Source organism: Trifolium pratense, linkage group LG3 (genome assembly GCF_020283565.1).
Source record: "Trifolium pratense cultivar HEN17-A07 linkage group LG3, ARS_RC_1.1, whole genome shotgun sequence".
Classification (NCBI taxonomy): Eukaryota; Viridiplantae; Streptophyta; class Magnoliopsida; order Fabales; family Fabaceae; genus Trifolium; species Trifolium pratense.
Window position 1 is genome coordinate 45,886,734 of NC_060061.1, and position 17,316 is coordinate 45,904,049.

Here is a 17,316-nt window from a genome sequence, read left to right on the forward strand (position 1 = left end):
TGAATAAGAATAACACAACTCATTACGCTGCAATTCAATTAACACGACAAATTGTTGTAACTCCTTAGATCATATATATGGAAAATCGCTAATCAAACAAACACAGCTTAATTTAATCAATAATCATACTTACAACAACAATAATAATAATTGGGTAATAATCAAATGAGGGTAAAAGAAAAATGCACACAACACAGATAATAATAATAGGGTAAAAAAATTTGAAACCAAAAGCATGTATTTTGCATGTGAACAAACAACAGATACATCATGAGAGCGATGATGATGACATACAACATGATACATACAAGTTGCATGCACTAACAAAGAAAAATAAAAACAAAATAGCTAATTTTTTTTTCTATCTCAAATTTAACAACAAACAAAAATAATAAGATCGGGGGAGAAATTTCAATTTCAATTTTCTCCCCTCTCTCTCTAAAAGAACAGAACAAAAGGAAGGAGAGCCAATAGGATCGCTCCACGTGTCTTCTCTCTCCCAATTGTACGTTAGATCATCAAAAGTCTAAGAAACGGGCAAGCTGAGTGGGGTTCACAATGCCGGGAAGGTGGGTCCCACCACCCTTTAATAAGGCCGTAACTTCCACATACCTTTCCTTGTCAATCTTCGTCTCCGGTCTCCGGCTCGGCGGCGCCTCCGTGGCTTCTCCTTCGGCGCCGCCACCAACGTCGTCCTCGTCTTCCTCCTCCTCCTTCCCTCTGGATGGGATCCATGGCTGGCCAAAGAGTGTTCCCTTGGTGAGAAACTCATGGGCCAGGTAGCCCGCTAGCAGCTGATTGGACGGTGTTGTTGTTGTTGTTGTTGTTGTTGTAGTGGCTGATTGAACCGGCTCCGAGCCGCTGAGTTTGGAAATCGGCTTATCCGGCTTGAGTAATTTTGAATTGGGCCCGTGTATGGGCTTGGGCCTTTCGAACGGGTCATCTCTCTCTTTTCGCTTATTATTACTTGTTGTACTGTTGCTAGATGTCAACACTCGACGAGGGGGTAAACGCATAGTTTTGGTATTCATGGCTCTCTATCCACATGCCACGTCACTACCAACCCCACGCTTTAATAATTAAAATAATAAATAAATATTATTTCAAAAAAAAAAACGATTTCCTCAACTGTGAAAACTGAAAAGGTCTAAGGAGGGTAAAAGGGTAAATAGTAAAAATTAAAAGGGTAAAACAGTAATTTGACGGAGAAATCGATGGTGATGTCTATGTTGGAAAAAATTCACCGGAGGAGAGGGTGATGAGAGAGAAAGTGTTGCCAGAATCTGGCAATTTTTCAAGAATTACCAAAGAAATGAGAGAGAGAGAGAGAGAGAGAGAGAGAGAGAGAGAGAGAGAGAGGAGAGAGGGAATAAATAGAGAGAAAAGAAATTGTGAAATTCACAAGCGAGAGAAGAGAATGCCAAAGGATTGGGGGCGTTTGGTATTTATAGGGGTGGTGCTAGTTAACTACCCTTGTGAACTTGTGTATATTACGTTAAATGCCATGGATCATGAAATGACTGTGTTACCCCTCGTTTAATATAGGTACCGGGAGTACAAACTTAAGTTTTTTCCTTTTATAAGCTTTGCCTTTGACATGTAGTTTTTTTATTTATATTCAGATTTGGAATATTTTTGAAATATTCAGCAAAATAAATATTTTTGGGCAGTAACATTTAAAATCAATTTTGTACCACAAAACAGACATATCACAAAATGTATCTACAAACTCAAAACTTACATAAATATATTTTCCAGATCTGTAAACCAAAAAAAAATAAAAAATTCCAGATCTACAAATTTATCTAAAATCTTTGGCTTTGCTTTACATGCATGATAAAGTGGTGAAGAAGATATCTTACCTATTTGTCTTCTTCACTTAGTATATCTCAAGATTTTTCTTTTGATTGGGCGAAGGAAAAACATGACCAAAATAACAAAAGTTTTGGGCGCTGGGAAGGGAAAGTGGTTATTGGATGAGAAGGGTTTTCAGGAAGAAGATAAAGAAAACAGTAATAATAGAAAGTAAAAAAAATAAAATAAACGCAGAGTGAGAGAGATAGAGAGTGAAAACTGAAAAGTGAAAGTGAAAGGGAAAGGGAAATTGAATTGAAAAGTGAAATCGGCCCAAATATATCTTCTTCTTACCGTTTATTTGTTTTTTCTAATTTTTTGTTTCTTTTTTTTTCTGAATATTTATTTGTTCCTTTTAATGGAAGGTGTACATTTCGGTACAAATATTACGTAAATATGTATCGGTACACGATTTAAGTGGGTGATTGTAATTGGTTCACAGATAATATTTAATATAGAAAATTAATAAATACTACTTGTAAACCAACCACAACCATCAATCTTAAAAAAATGTATAGGTAAATATCTACATAATATGTGCAGAATTCACCTTAATGTAAATGCAAACACTTTTAAATATTAATTTTATTGTTGATAAAAATTTAAAAATTACTATTACACGGGCAAGCTGTAAAAAAAATTAAATAATATGGGGAACAAGTTGTTGTTGATGAAAAATTTAAATTAATTATTATTCATTCTGACCTCATATATAAGATAAAGTTTACTTTTTAGATTCATTAAGAATCTAACGTATCTGATTCATAATATGATCTAGATACATTTGATTATTAATGAATCTAAAAAATAAACTTTCTGTTATATATAAGACCAGAGGTAGTATATACGGAAACAAGTTGTTGTTCATTAAAAAATTTAATCGACTATTGTACACGGGGAGACTAATAAAATAATCAAATATTATACACAGAGAACAAGTTATTGTTGATGAAAATATTTAATTAACTATTGTACATGAGGAAGCTGATATAAAAATTAAATAATACGGGGTACAAGTTGTTGCTGATGAAATTTTTTAAGGTCTATTTGGTAATAAAGCGTAAATTTTATTATTCGAGAGTTTAAAAAAAAATGTTTGAGATAATTTAAAAAAAAAAAAATGTACATACTATATAATATTTGAAAGAGTTTCTATAAAAAAAAAATATTATTTTTTGGTTTACAAAAAAATAATAATATTTGAAAAGTAGAGTTTCTACAAAAATAAAAATGTATTTGAGAAGTAGAGTTTCTATAAATAAAATATCTCCTTCTTTTTTGTTATGTTTCAATCTTCAATATCCATGTATGATTCATCAACAATCATTCAAAAGTATCATCCCGGAGATAAGGGAAGATTCCATGACTTCACTAGTTGGTGATAAAGAACTAACTTTTATAACCGTCTATTTTCTGGAACCTATTGCAAACTTCATTCATGATGAACACCTCAATTTACGTAATCGCACCTAATCACTATACTCGTACTATTTCTACCTAGGAACTCCTAGATATGAGATCTCTTTCGCTTCCCCTAAATCACACAAGCCATGATTACCATGGTTTCACACAATAAGGAGACAACTCCAATAAATCAAATATAATTCCGTACTTAAAAGCTTAAGAGAGGATCACAAGTACAACTCAACTAAATAGTCCTACTCTAGCAACAACTATCAAGGTGATACAAGAGAGAGGCTTACAAATAACAATGGATAGACTAAAATCCTAATGACACTTTTCTCAATAATAGCTTAAGTGATTAAATTAGGTTTAACGTCTTCTCCTTTAAATAGCATGAGCACAACATGGCCTTGATAAGCAATGGGGCTTCAAACAGTTGATCCAATGGTGTAATCAGCACACATATTTTAGAACCAAATCTTTTTTGGATTCCTTACATGTTTTAACATCTTAAGGAACAAGTAATCCCTAAACCCCCTTTTGTAGGTTCTAGAAATACCTGCGTCTTGACGCACAAGTAAGTGTGAAATAATTATTCAATCAAATCTTCAAAATATATTACGCGTAAATAAAACACGAAACAAAACACGCTGCGATGTCATACTCACGTGTCAAGACATTTGGTCCAACATCTTGCTAGAACATGTTTTAACAAAATGTAACCAATATATAAAATCTCAACATTTACTCACGTCATTTACATATAATGTTAAATGTTGTTTTTTTTTTTGACAAAAAATATTATATGATGTTATAAATTATGAAACTATACACAATAAAATATATATATTGAATAGATTACTAAAGTCGATTAAAAACAACTATTCATATTAAATTTATATATTAAAATAATAAAAATTTCAAAGAATGGAAAATTTATGTTTTTAAAATGATAAATTAAATGTTTCTTATACAGAATAATGACTTAAAGCTAATTGTTATCACAAATATATTTATTTATATTAAAATGGTGTATATTTTAACATAAGAGAGAAATGTAATTCAAGCTTCTTTCACAGGAGTGGAGTGTAACTTACTCTAAAGAAATAAGGTTATACACAACAAGATGAAAGATAGTTTTCTCAAAGATTATATGTTTGTATCGATGATGAGATTATTAAAAACTTTACCTCAAATAATAATTGATAATTTTAACTCTGAAACAACAACAAGCACAACTTAAGAAGTAAAAAGTTGGTCCACTTTATATTTGTTTGACTAGGAAAAACAAATTGGGGTGAATGTTAATTTGGCAAACTCTTGTGTGGATTATATGGAACTCCTGAAATGATGCTTTCCTTTCGGAGGGAACTTTTTCTGTTGAGTGTCTAATTGATAGGGTGAAACTTTCATCTTGAAAATAGTTCCTAGGTAAAAACCATGACTCCCCTATTCCTTTTACAAGTGAGGTAAGCACCCTATATTTTGCTTGAACTAATAGAGTCTGTCGTGGTGTTGACTCGAATCTTTGTGAGGTCTAGTTGATTGAAGATCTCTTGTGTTTGTCCTTCTTGGTGGATGATCTTTGTCTCTCGTTGTGGTGTAGCCGTGTATTACTGTAATGGACTAATGGTCCTAGCCTTTAGTTTTAAAAAATCACGTAAAAAATAATATAGCTTCAGCAAGAACCGAACCCGAAGGTTGACCTGCAAACAAAAGGATTATAACATATAACTTTAACTGAAGCATTTTGGTGAGTCTGTGGTTATGATAATGCATATACCTCCCTCTTTTCCCGATCAACTTTTCATTCGTTCTTTGTAGCGGCCACAATTATGACCTACTATACTTGACCAAGTATGCTCCTAGTCAGTAGCTCCACAACACAACCAAATGTACGGAAAAGAGAAATTTATTATAGTAAACAAAACTAACTCACATAAATTATTACATGGATACATAATAACCTAGGAGAAGTTGGAAGAGGATATATAATGCAAGAAAAATGAATACTCACTTGACTCCAAATACAAGTAACTAACCGGGGGAGAAGAATGATGGTTCTAATTTGGTTATAGCTAGGGCAAGCATTTTGGTGTGTTTTCCTTCTTGCATTATAGATTATCTTTCATATTCTCCTAAGTTATTTTACTTCTCCATATAATAATTTATGTCAGTTATATTAAATATATATTTTTTAAATAAGAAAAATACATGTGTCTTCTCAAGGGATGAAGTTCACATATCATATGAGATGAGTGTAAATTAGTCATTAGTAGGGCTAGATATTGGTTCAGGCCGGTACGTGTTCAAAACCAAACTACAGAACCTGCCAAATCGACAAGTGATATAATCATGCCAAATTTGAACAATTGGATTACTCGGGTTATTTGGGTTTCGGGATAATTATTTGGCCCAATAAAATTTCAATTACTTTTTTGTCCAAACCTTTATTTTAAAAAAATTTCAATTTCTGGAAGAGATATATATATATATATATATATATATATATATAGCCACAATGTCAAGCGTGATTTTATAACTATAATACCAAAAAAAATATTTACTATCGGTTCTTCAAATGCTTTTACTGTGCTCTTTATTTCATAGTTGCTTAAATTAAAATTATAATAATATGTTATGTATTTTTTATACCGAATTAATTAAATCAAAAACATTTTTTTATGATGAATAGGAGAATAAACTTACAGGAAAAAAATACACAAATTATAAATAACACCTAAAATACAGAAAAAAAATACAATAAACATAAAACTTCAAAAATACAAATTAAATAAAACCATAACCTTTTTGTTATCGTTCCAATATGGTTCTTTGCATTGTCATTCTTTCTAGCAATCAACAAATAGATCTAAAAAGAAAAAACTAGCGAAATTGAGAGAATGAGTGAGAGAGAGATAGATAGAGATGTATCACATAAGACAATTAAAATGAATGGAACGACCAACAATGATATAGAATAGGTTGCCGCTATTTGCTATGCTTTGCTAGGGTTAGGAATTGAGGAGTAAGGGAGAGTTTTCTGCCGTTTGCTATGCTAAGGTTAGGGGTGAAAGTGTAAGGGAGAGGCTGAAATGAGTCTTTATAAAGAAAAAAAAAAGTTTTGGTTTGGCCCAGGTATGTTTGGGCTAGTAATTTTTTCTTTGGAATTACTTTGGGCTAGTATAATTGGGCTTTATTTATTTGCTTTTTAGGACTTGCAACATGCTCTCGGACCCTCCAAAAAATCCAAAATACCCTTGATTCATTCCTAGAAAATCCTTCCTTAGATTCGGAAGCTAATGTTTTAACTTTGTTCAATCACTCTTGTCCATTTTAACAATACGTGTCAAACAATAACATTTACATTATGTTGATTTCCAACAACTTTGCATATTAGCATTTGCAACGCGTCCAATAATAGCATTATTTCTTCAAATCCAATTTTCACTAAGTGGTGCAATGGGTTTGTAAGTTTAAGGATTGTAATTACTCAATGTTAGATTAAGTAGTCTCACCAAAGCTTTATTATGGTCTCTTCACACCAAACCGCAACTCCCTTTCTCTGTTTCTTCTTCTCAGACGAGCACTTTCACTTGTATTAGGAACTTTCTTTAATTTCGGAACTTAAGTACGAAATTTCGGAAGCTAAGATCCTAGAAGATAAATTAAGGGTATTGTTGGTATTATGAAAAGTTCACACGTATCCTCTTTATATATATATATATATATATATATATATATATATATATATATATATATATATATATATATATATATATATATAGTATAGAGTATAGATTAATTCATGATACAATTAGTACTCCTAGAATTTTTTTTTTTACCGAACTCCTTCTAGCCTTAATTATAGGTAAATATTCATTTATTATATAGTTAATGTATCTTATCTTTAAAATACAAATATATAAATTATTCAATAAATCTTCATATCTTCATAGTAAATATTTTCTTATAAGTAAAGTGGAAGCGTATTAAATAAAACACTGTTACTCTTGCCGGCCAAATTGAAAAAAAATGAGTAAAATAAATAAATTTTAAAAGGGTTTTGCTAACATGTGCCCTAAGGGCACATTTTAAGGTGCATTTAATTAACCAATATCTCATTTAATTTACTTTAAAAATAGCAATAATCAACTTTATTAATTAAAAGATATGGCTCACTATATTTATTACCAATTTAAAAAAATTGCATAGGCAAACTATGATACTTGCCAAATACTTATCTATGATCACGCGATTGGTCAAATTTTTTTTGCTACAAAGCTTTTTTTTCAAACTTTTTTTTAAGATGAAAAAAATTTTAAATTATAGTAAGTATTATAAAATTCTAAAACATATTAGCAATTCAAAAGCTAAAATAGTACTATCAATCGTTACCATTACAACATAATACTATAACACTCAGTCTTGTTCACCGAAAAAAAAAAACAAAAATCACAAGTTGACATTAATCAAGTATTACCAGGAGTACTATAAATAAGTCTGATTGTTAACAAACAAAAAAAAATTGGATGCATATAATTATGATCGTATTACCATTCGCGTGATCATAAATCAAATTTGACAGCATATCATATTTTGTCTTTCCAATTCTCTTAAATAGATAATAAATATAGTGGACTATATCTTTTAATTAATAAAATTAATTATTACTATTTTTGAAGTAAATTATATTAGTTAATTAAATACACCTTAAAATATGCTCTTAGGACACATATTAACATTTGCCATTTTAAAAAAAGACACGGAGTTGAATTTTTTTCTACATAATATAGGTATCGAACCAAACTCAGGATTACCAAAATGTTCACTTTAAAAAAAAAAATTATGCTATTACATCAATGACTAATCCATTTGGATACATTAATTATTTTCCTAAAAGAAGAATAAATCAATTTTTACTAAATTTTGTAATAAGTTTTTTAACAGTCGGGATATAAAGTTATTTGTTTAAATATTTATTATCATAAATAGTCCCTCTGACCTCATATGTAAATAAAAGTAACTTTTTTAAATTCATTAAAAAATTAATGTATTTGGTCTATATTTTAGACTAAAACATCCATTTTCTAACGAATCTAAAAAATCTATTTTTATTTACATATGAGGCCGGAGGGAGTATATCGAATAATTACATTAATTATTGTTAGATTTTGTGCTTATTTATATATAGATAAAAATAATTTACTATATAAATTTACATTTTCAATTTATTATAAAAAAGAACGGTCCGCTAGGGGTTTAAACCCAGCATAAACGCCGTTTACTTTTGACTTTGAGGCACAGTTCCATTCATTGCTGCACTAACAGTTCTATTCCATTGATTATGAATTTCCATCGCGAAGCTTCGGGCCTGGTTGTTATAGTTTTTTTAAAATGGATTATTGTAATGTTACATAATTTTGTGTAAAAAAAATTTACAAATAAATTTTTTATAAAAGCTTCAAATAAAAATTTAGTTTGAATAGTTATTCTTAAAATGTGATTTTAGGTATTTGATCATTTTATTGAAACTTTTTTTGGATATTAAAATTTTGAAAAATCACTTAATTTTGAAGCTATTTCAAATAGATTTTCATAAAAATCATTTTTGAAATACAACTTTTTTAAAAAATTGTGATTTTGACTATGTTTTTATCTTCAATATTAACGTGTGTTTATGTTATATGATGTCAAAACTAGTGTTTCAATTTAGAAAAAATAAATATAAAAAAACTTGTAATATTTTGAAAATCGATTTAAAAAAAATCTATTTTCAAAAATACAAAGAAAAAAATCCATTTTTTTAAAACTGAAACAAAAAGACCCTCTATGTCATCGTCCCACCATTAAGGTTGTCGTCATCTATCATTGTTGAGTTTAGTATATTCAATTTAGATATTCAGTTATTCTTGATTTACCAACGAACTTCAACTTTGGTTGTTTATAAATTAAATGTGCGAGTTATCGTGCATCAATTCAAGGTCTGTCGTGAACACCTGAAGTCAGTCGCCCAAGATAATTAAGTCCTTCGCTTAGTTACTTCACAACTAGGTGGCTGCTAATCATCTCTCTCTCTCTCTCTCTCTCTCTCTCTCTCTCTCTCTCATACACACAGTTGCTGAAAACCTTGTATAAAGGGTGATTCGGTCTGTGTAAAACTTACGTAGGATGTTCGTGTTGTGGAAGGTTGTCGTACTAATCTTCATGGGCCGGTTGGTTATGGGCAAGGGATACAAACCTCTCACTTCTCGAGACCTTGCTTCCAAGCTTGGCTCGATTTGGAAAGACTTCCAACTGTGGCGCTTGATTTCTCTTGGTAGTGGATTATTTGAATTTCATTTTGATAGTCCGGAAGCATGGTTTTAAATTGCGGTTGCGGTCACGGATATGTGGTTGTTGCGATTGTAGTTATTACAGTTGCGGCAACTCTTAAAGAGGTTGTTGTGGCCTCAAATCATTTTAAAATTTCACAAAATATATAGATTGACACTACTATGCCATTACACTGTTCTTCCACCATTGCAAAGTCTTAGATTATTCCATAATTAACGATTTGAATGTGCTTAAAATACACGGTTCAAAGATTAACTAAAAGTAAGATTTTTCATTAGATTTGACCCAAATTAGATTTGAGTTTCATAAATTTTATTTTTTGGTGAAAAAAATCGAACGAACATGGGTAAAATCATTTAATGCGGCTTCTGATGCGGTTGTACACATAAATTAAAACAACACTGTAATTGTGGTGTGATGTGGTTGCGAAGCTTACCGCATCAGCAATGCTGCAATTTAAAACCTTGTTTGGAAGATAAACGTAAAGCATGGTTACAACTTTGTCTCTAAAAATGGGAACCAAACTTTAATCCACATACTCAGAAGAGAACTCATGTGCAAGTTTGGATTTAGATCATGAACTTACCACAAGAATATTGTTGGCCTTGTGCATTATTTGAAATTGCACGTTTGGTGATTATGCTTGTTATGGTTGATTTTGACCTATCCAACCACATTTTTTATGATGTAATGGTTGAACGTGATGATTACACTTTATATGTTGAGATTGTATATTAGAGATTGCTAGAGTTTTGCTCTAATTGCTTTAATATTGGACTCTAGGTTTCGGATTGTAACAAGTTTCTGTCTAAGCCTGATGATATAGCTAGAAGTACTGAAAATTATGATACTCGTTCTAAGGGTCCTCCTCCTACTTATTCTCAAAGAAAGTGTTCTTTTGGAACATTAGAGATCACAATTGTGTGGAGGAGTTAACAAATCAAGATCATTATGTTACGAGTTTTAGGTGATGGGAAACCTTGCCTCACTTCTGTCGTGAAGAATTTTGTAGAGATATATTTTAATTACCTATTTATAAGGTGTGTTAACTAGCTATTTTCTTTTGTTTTTGTCATTTATATTTATAATTTCTTTTGTTTTTGTCGTATCAAAAGATGCTTCACATAATTTAAAATTTGGATTTACGACGGATAACATTGAACGCATTCATCATTTTATGTAGTCACATTAATAAATTTTATTCTCATATTATATATTTCAAAGAAAACCAAAATCTATGTTGAAATCTTAAGATCGCATGCTCTTAATTCAATCTAGGGAAATGCTTGATTGCACGACGCGTTTTGTCGTCTAAACTCTAAACACACGACTTGATACTGCAGCGTTATTTTTTTATCTACTTGCCAACCATTTATCTACTTACCAACCAAAAAGACCATACATCCAACCATTTTTTTATATAAAGTTTGTTAAATTTGTGAGGCTAAAATCTTGATGATAATGTACATATAGTAAAATTTATTTAAAATTAATTAAAATAAATTAATATAAAAAAATATTACTAATCTCAAGATTTCCTCATTCAAGATACAACTGATCTCAAAACTTCCTTACTAAAATACTACTTATCCAAAAAAAAAAACTAAAAATATTGTAATTAAAATGTAATATTTTTAATCTTCATTGACCAGCATTATTATTTTGACACATCTTTAATATTTGTAAATATGTTTAATATGTGTCTAAAGAAAGTATATACAAAGAAAAAAGTGTAGTGTCGGACAACGACCCAAAGAGTGTCGGAGTAACATAAATTTTATTTTTTTTTACATCTGTCTAAACTATCCGACACGTGTCGTACAAGTGTCATAAAAGTGTCGGACACCGCGTCACGGCTAATCATAGAGGTGTCCGTGCATCACAGGACTTAAAATGTTTTTTTTTTGTTATATTGGATTTAATAAAGATCAAACTTATCACCATTAGACCAAACTTAATGACCTAATTGTAAAATGTTGTAACTTTTTTTTATAAAGTAGCCTAGTAACTAAAAAATCTAGCTTAAAGGTGAATAAGTAGAGTGTCCGGATTCGAATCCCGACTCTACATATAAAGTGCGATGTTCCTGCCAACCGAGCTAAGCTCACGGAACAAACAACAAAGTACAAAAATATAATTTAACCTTATGAATTATTTAGTTTTATTTTATTATAATTAATTCGAAAGAGGCATTAAGTAAGGAGGCTTGTAAATGAGAAAACTTAAGTGGCGCGCTCGTGCATTTAGACGAAGAAACTAGTCGTGCTATATAGCACTGCTGATCTAATAACGACTAATGAATTCAAGAGAGGCCCCACCGAGGGAGCTGCAGAGTATCTTGTTTGATGACATTTTAGGGGCTTGCATGCCTAGAAATGTTCGTCTAATTTCGTAGTTTTTTTTTATTTGGGCTTGTTGCCCTCTTTATGTACCAAAAAAAAAGACTAATGAATTCCAAAAAATTATGTTCATCTAGAGCTTTTAATTTCTTGAACCATTTTGAATTTAGTTACAATTTAGGGTCAAATTTTCTAACTCCAACAACTTTAAATTTTGTCCAATTACATGATTATTTTTATATACAACATTACAAAACAACTCAAGTAGCTCAAAAAGAATTAGGAAAATTCTAAGGTGAAATCATTCAATTGACTTCATTGTTGAAGTCAAATTTAGTGTTACAAATGCAACTTTACTCTCATTTTATAGATGTGTGACATGTGCCAAACTTAAATGCAACGGTTGGTAAAATAAAAGTTTTTTTTTTACCGTAACTACAAAGGTTATTGCTTTTCTCTGCACATCTTTCTCAAATACAACAAATGAACTTCCTCCTCATCTCTGTCTCTCCCTCTTTCTCTCACAGCCGTCGTTTCTCTCCGCCACGGCCACCGGAAAAAATATATTTAAGTAAAACAGTTCTCTCGTTGCATAGCTACTCTCACCTCTCTCCATTCCGCCGCCGCCGGCCCTCTCCTTCCCGACGAAGACAAATTGCGGCGAAGAGAGAACAACTAACAAAACAAAATTAATTTATTTCAATTTCACTATAATATCCACTCTCATTGACCCAGAAATCTCAAAAACCCAATTCTAAAAACTTAAACTTTTTCCTCTATAACATCCACTCTCATTGATCCAATAACTGAAATCTCAAAAATTGAATCTGAAACACTATTCATTACCTAAGATTAATCAAATTTAGTGACCCCAATTTCATTAAAAAACAATTTATAAAATCCCAAATCAAGGTTGTTGTTCACGACAACAACGTTAAAATCTTGAGTCAACATTAAAATCTTTGAAATTATTTTAATTTTATTAAAATAATATGATATTTTATAGAGTTTAATTGTTGTGCACCGTCGGTGTAATTTTTTTTACACATACATCCAATGACGTGTTGCCACATCATTTAATGAATGTGATATATCATGTGTTTTTAATTACCATACATGATGTGTCGGTATATTATTAGACGCATGTGCAAAATAACTTTACACCGAGTGTGCATATAAATTAAATTCTATTTTATATTCTATTGATTTATTTTTAGCAAAAGTTGGATAAACAAGTACGAGTACTTAGGTATCCATAAGATATGAGTCAGATACAAAGGTTATTACTTACACATATAGGAGATGAATATGTGTATTTTTTTAAAGTGCGGGTATGAGAATAGGTATTGTAGTACTCTAACCATACCCTACCCAATATTGTCATCCCTACTTAGGTGTATGATAATTATTTATTCTATTAATTAAAAAGTTGTAAATTTTTCTAAAACCAAAGTAAGATAAACTATTAGATTATAGGTAAATTCTAATATGGTTTTTCTTTACTTGATAGACACTAATGTTTCTATTTTAAAACTATAGAGAAATCACATTATTAGAAATCAAAGATATTGGTAACTATAGAGAAACTTTTAAGGGCCTCTTTTTTTTTAGGCCCAACATTAAAGATATTGGTAATATATTATTTAGGAGACAAATAAACACAATAGAGTCATTGGTTTAGTGGTGTGCGCTCCAGTCTGGAAGTTACAGTCCCTGGTGTTGTGAGTTTGATTCCTCCCTAGGAATGTTTCTATTTTTCTTTACTTGATAGACACTAATGTTTCTTTTTATGCAAAGAGTATTTAATTTATATTATAGAATATAAACATAAATTCATTATAAAAGTCTTAAATAAAAGAAAACAAAATAAAACATTCCTAGGGAGGAATCAAACTCACAACACCAGGGACTGTAACTTCCAGACTGGAGCGCACACCACTAAACCAATGACTCTATTGTGTTTATTTGTCTCCTAAATAATATATTACCAATATCTTTAATGTTGGGCCTAAAAAAAAAGAGGCCCTTAAAAGTTTGAGTCCCTGGGCTGGAAGCCTGGTTGCCTTGGCCCAAAATCGGGCCTGCATAACCTTCACGACATTGGAATTTTTAATAGATACATGTATACATATTTTTGTTAACTATTATGGCATATTCCTCTTAGTTTTAATCACAATACTTCACGTGTCTCAGTTGCAATGTGTTGTGGACAGTGATCGAAGTACCGTGCGTTTGAATCTAGCAGGTTGCATCTTTTACTTTTATCGATAAAATACATGTAAAATTTTACCGAAATTTAAAATAATTTGATATGTTAACCTTAATGTAGCTCCATAAAATATGAATTTGTTTTAGATTTCCTTAAAATTTTATATGATTATATAGAAATTTAGACGTTATTTAATGATGCAACATTATTTGAATGTTAATGATCTATAAATTTTCAGATTTAATTTATCTTTTTTTTGAAAAAAATTTCACCAATCAATACTTTGGTATCTAGAGGACTAAGTTGTGGCCCACCCCAATATGTTAGTCTAGCTCTGCCACCGGAAACAAATAAAAGCAACACATTTGATATGGTTTATAAGCTTCTGAAGTTGGCTTTACTCTTACTGGTAACAACTGCGAGCATGTAACGTGTTTTTTCAGTTATGAAGTTTGTGAAGAGTCAGCTATATATGTAACAAAATAAGTGATCAGTGGATAATTGACCGTTTGTGAAGATCATGCATAACAATGTTGTCTCTCCTTAGGTGTGAATGTAGTTTTCAAAATGATTGGTTTTGTCATCCATAAAGAATTAATGGTGCAGCTTATTTACCTTTTGCACTATATATGTATAAGAGAACATCTTTTAACTGAAATTGTGTGATCTTACAGCAAATAGTGCCTGCGGCTGGATAACAAGTGACAGGGGTAAGAAAAATTTGGACATATTACTCGAATTGCTAATAAACTCATTCACTTGGCTCATAACCAAAGCCACATTCTGGCACGTCTTCAGGTTAGTTTTCTATTCATTCATGGAACAAGGTTCATGGTTTTCATAGCACGTACCAAGTAACTTTAATGGATTATACATAAATTCAAGTAACTTTTATTGTAGGGTTGTTCGAATTTCGATACCTGTAGCGACTTTGAGGGATGCGGTTGCGTATACTGAACATGGATTTTTGGAAATTTTAAAAAGGATCCAAATCAAAATTTTACTAATTTATAAGCTTGGGCCCTACTAGTAAAATTTGGATTTCGATCCTTTTTACAAATTCGAAAAATCGATGTTCAGTATCCGAAACCGCATCCCTCGAAGTCGTAGCATATTTCAGAATTCAAACAACCCTATAATAAAAGTTATTTGAATTTATATATAATCAATAAAAGTTACTTAGTACTTGCTATGAAAACCATGAACCTTATTCCATATAAATGTATAGAAAACCAACCTGAAGACATGTCAGAATGTGACTTTGTTTATGAGCCAAGTGAATGATTTTATTACCAATTCGAGTAATATGTCCAATATTTCTTACTTCTGTCGCGTATTTTCTAACAGAATATTACTTTCTGAACGCATGGTTCAACCAGTATTAACTATTAGATAGCCTTTGTATTATATATTGTTATTTATTTCTAATTGTACTAAAATTAAGGAACAATGTTAGTTAGTGCTAGTGAGATATCTACTAAAATTAAGGAAATGTGATTGTTATATTCTATTTAAAAATAGAATAAAATGTAATTTATAGATATATCCTTTTGTTCAAAACATATATTAATAAATACAAATGATTTTTTTGTCAATATATAATGGGAGTAGGTTCACTAACTTACTTCCACATATTTTTATGTGGAAGTAAATTAACAATCCACATACGCACACAAATGTGTGTGCGCACGGGTGTTTGCATCCGATAAAAAATGATATTAACACGCAGAGATAACATTTTGTTGAAGTGTAAACAAAAGGATTCAAACATATGACTTTTTTTAGTCTATGTGAGATATTAATTATGATAACGCAAGTACCTATAGAGATTCCTCTTTGCCCGCTCAACTTTTCTCACTAGCTCTTTGTAGTGACCATGGCTTTGACATGTTATACTTGACCAAGTATACTCCCTACTGGTAGCTCCACAACACAACCAACTGTACACACAAAGGGAAATTATTATAGTAAACACATAAATTATTACATTTGTAGAAGTGTAATAACCTAGGAGAAAGTTAAAAGAGAAGATATAATGCAAGAAGAAGGAATACTGACCAAAATGTTAGCCTGTAAATACAGCTACCCAAATTGCAACCACCATTCTTCTGCACCGGTTTGTGGCACTTTGGACAAAGTTATGAATGAACAATTATCCAATTAACAATTTCTGATTCATCTCAACATTTCTTTTCCTAAAGTTTCCACATCAAATATGAATAGGGAGAGTGTGCTTCAAATAAAATGGTGTTCGAGATCACTCTCCCTGTTCATGTTTGATGTGGCAATTTTGGGAAAAGAAGTGTCGGGATGAATCAAAAACTGTTAATTAGAAAATTGTTCATACAAAACCATGTTCAAAGTGCCAAAAACCGATAAAGAAGATAGTGATTGTTGTAATTTCGTTAGTTGTAGTTGGCGAAGCATTTTGGTGAGTTTTCATTCTTGCATTTAAACTTCTCTTAGGTTATTAAACAACAATAATTATTCATAGAGGCTACCCTTATGTCCGTGAACTAAACCGGTAACAATTAAGACATTATTTATACAAATCAAATATCAAGTTTTTTTTTTAAATATTCCTGTCATTGATAGCATCTCGACATGCCACGCAACATGGAAGAACCATGTGTATCTTCTACTAAAATAAAATGGTCCCTAAACGAATACTTTAGTTGGGATTGTAGAAAGGCATTAACTAAATTATCGGGACAGGCATTGAATTGTTTCTCATAGGTGTAATGTTAAAATTCACTTTAATACTTATTTATGTATTGGATTAGTATCAAAGTGAACTTTAACATTATACCCTATTAGAGACAATGCAATATTTGTCCTGAGAATAAAGTTAATGTCTTCTTTCTACTATTTTTATTAAAGTACTCATTTATGGACCATTTTTACTTTAGTAGCGGCTAAGACATATGATTCTTCCATGTTGCCTGACAAGCCTAGATGCTATAGCGACTGAAATATTTCTAAAACTCAGTACTGGATTATCTCATTACTATGCATTTGTATAAATAATATCTTAAATGTCACCGTGTAATTCACTGACACGAGTGTAGCTTCAATGAATAATTATTGTTGTGCATTGTCGGATGAGGATTCCCTGCAGTTTCATTTTGGTGAAGTTCCTGCATTTAACACAAAAGCAATTGTACTTTTTATTGT

At 30.9% G+C, this 17,316-nt stretch overlaps 1 protein-coding gene across 1 annotated transcript; it reads right to left on the bottom strand.

Annotated features, from left to right (window-relative positions):
* Positions 1–220: 220 nt before the first annotated feature.
* Positions 221–2,101, bottom strand: LOC123918468. Its single transcript, XM_045970530.1, has one exon. The coding sequence runs from the start codon at positions 1,029–1,031 to the stop codon at positions 519–521; it is 513 nt and encodes a 170-aa protein (XP_045826486.1). The 5' UTR covers positions 1,032–2,101; the 3' UTR covers positions 221–518.
* Positions 2,102–17,316: the final 15,215 nt, after the last annotated feature.

Coding starts and splice junctions, on each gene's coding strand:
- LOC123918468 (XM_045970530.1), bottom strand. CDS start 1,031: ATGAATACCAAAACTATGCGTTTACCCCCTCGTCGAGTGTTGACATCT.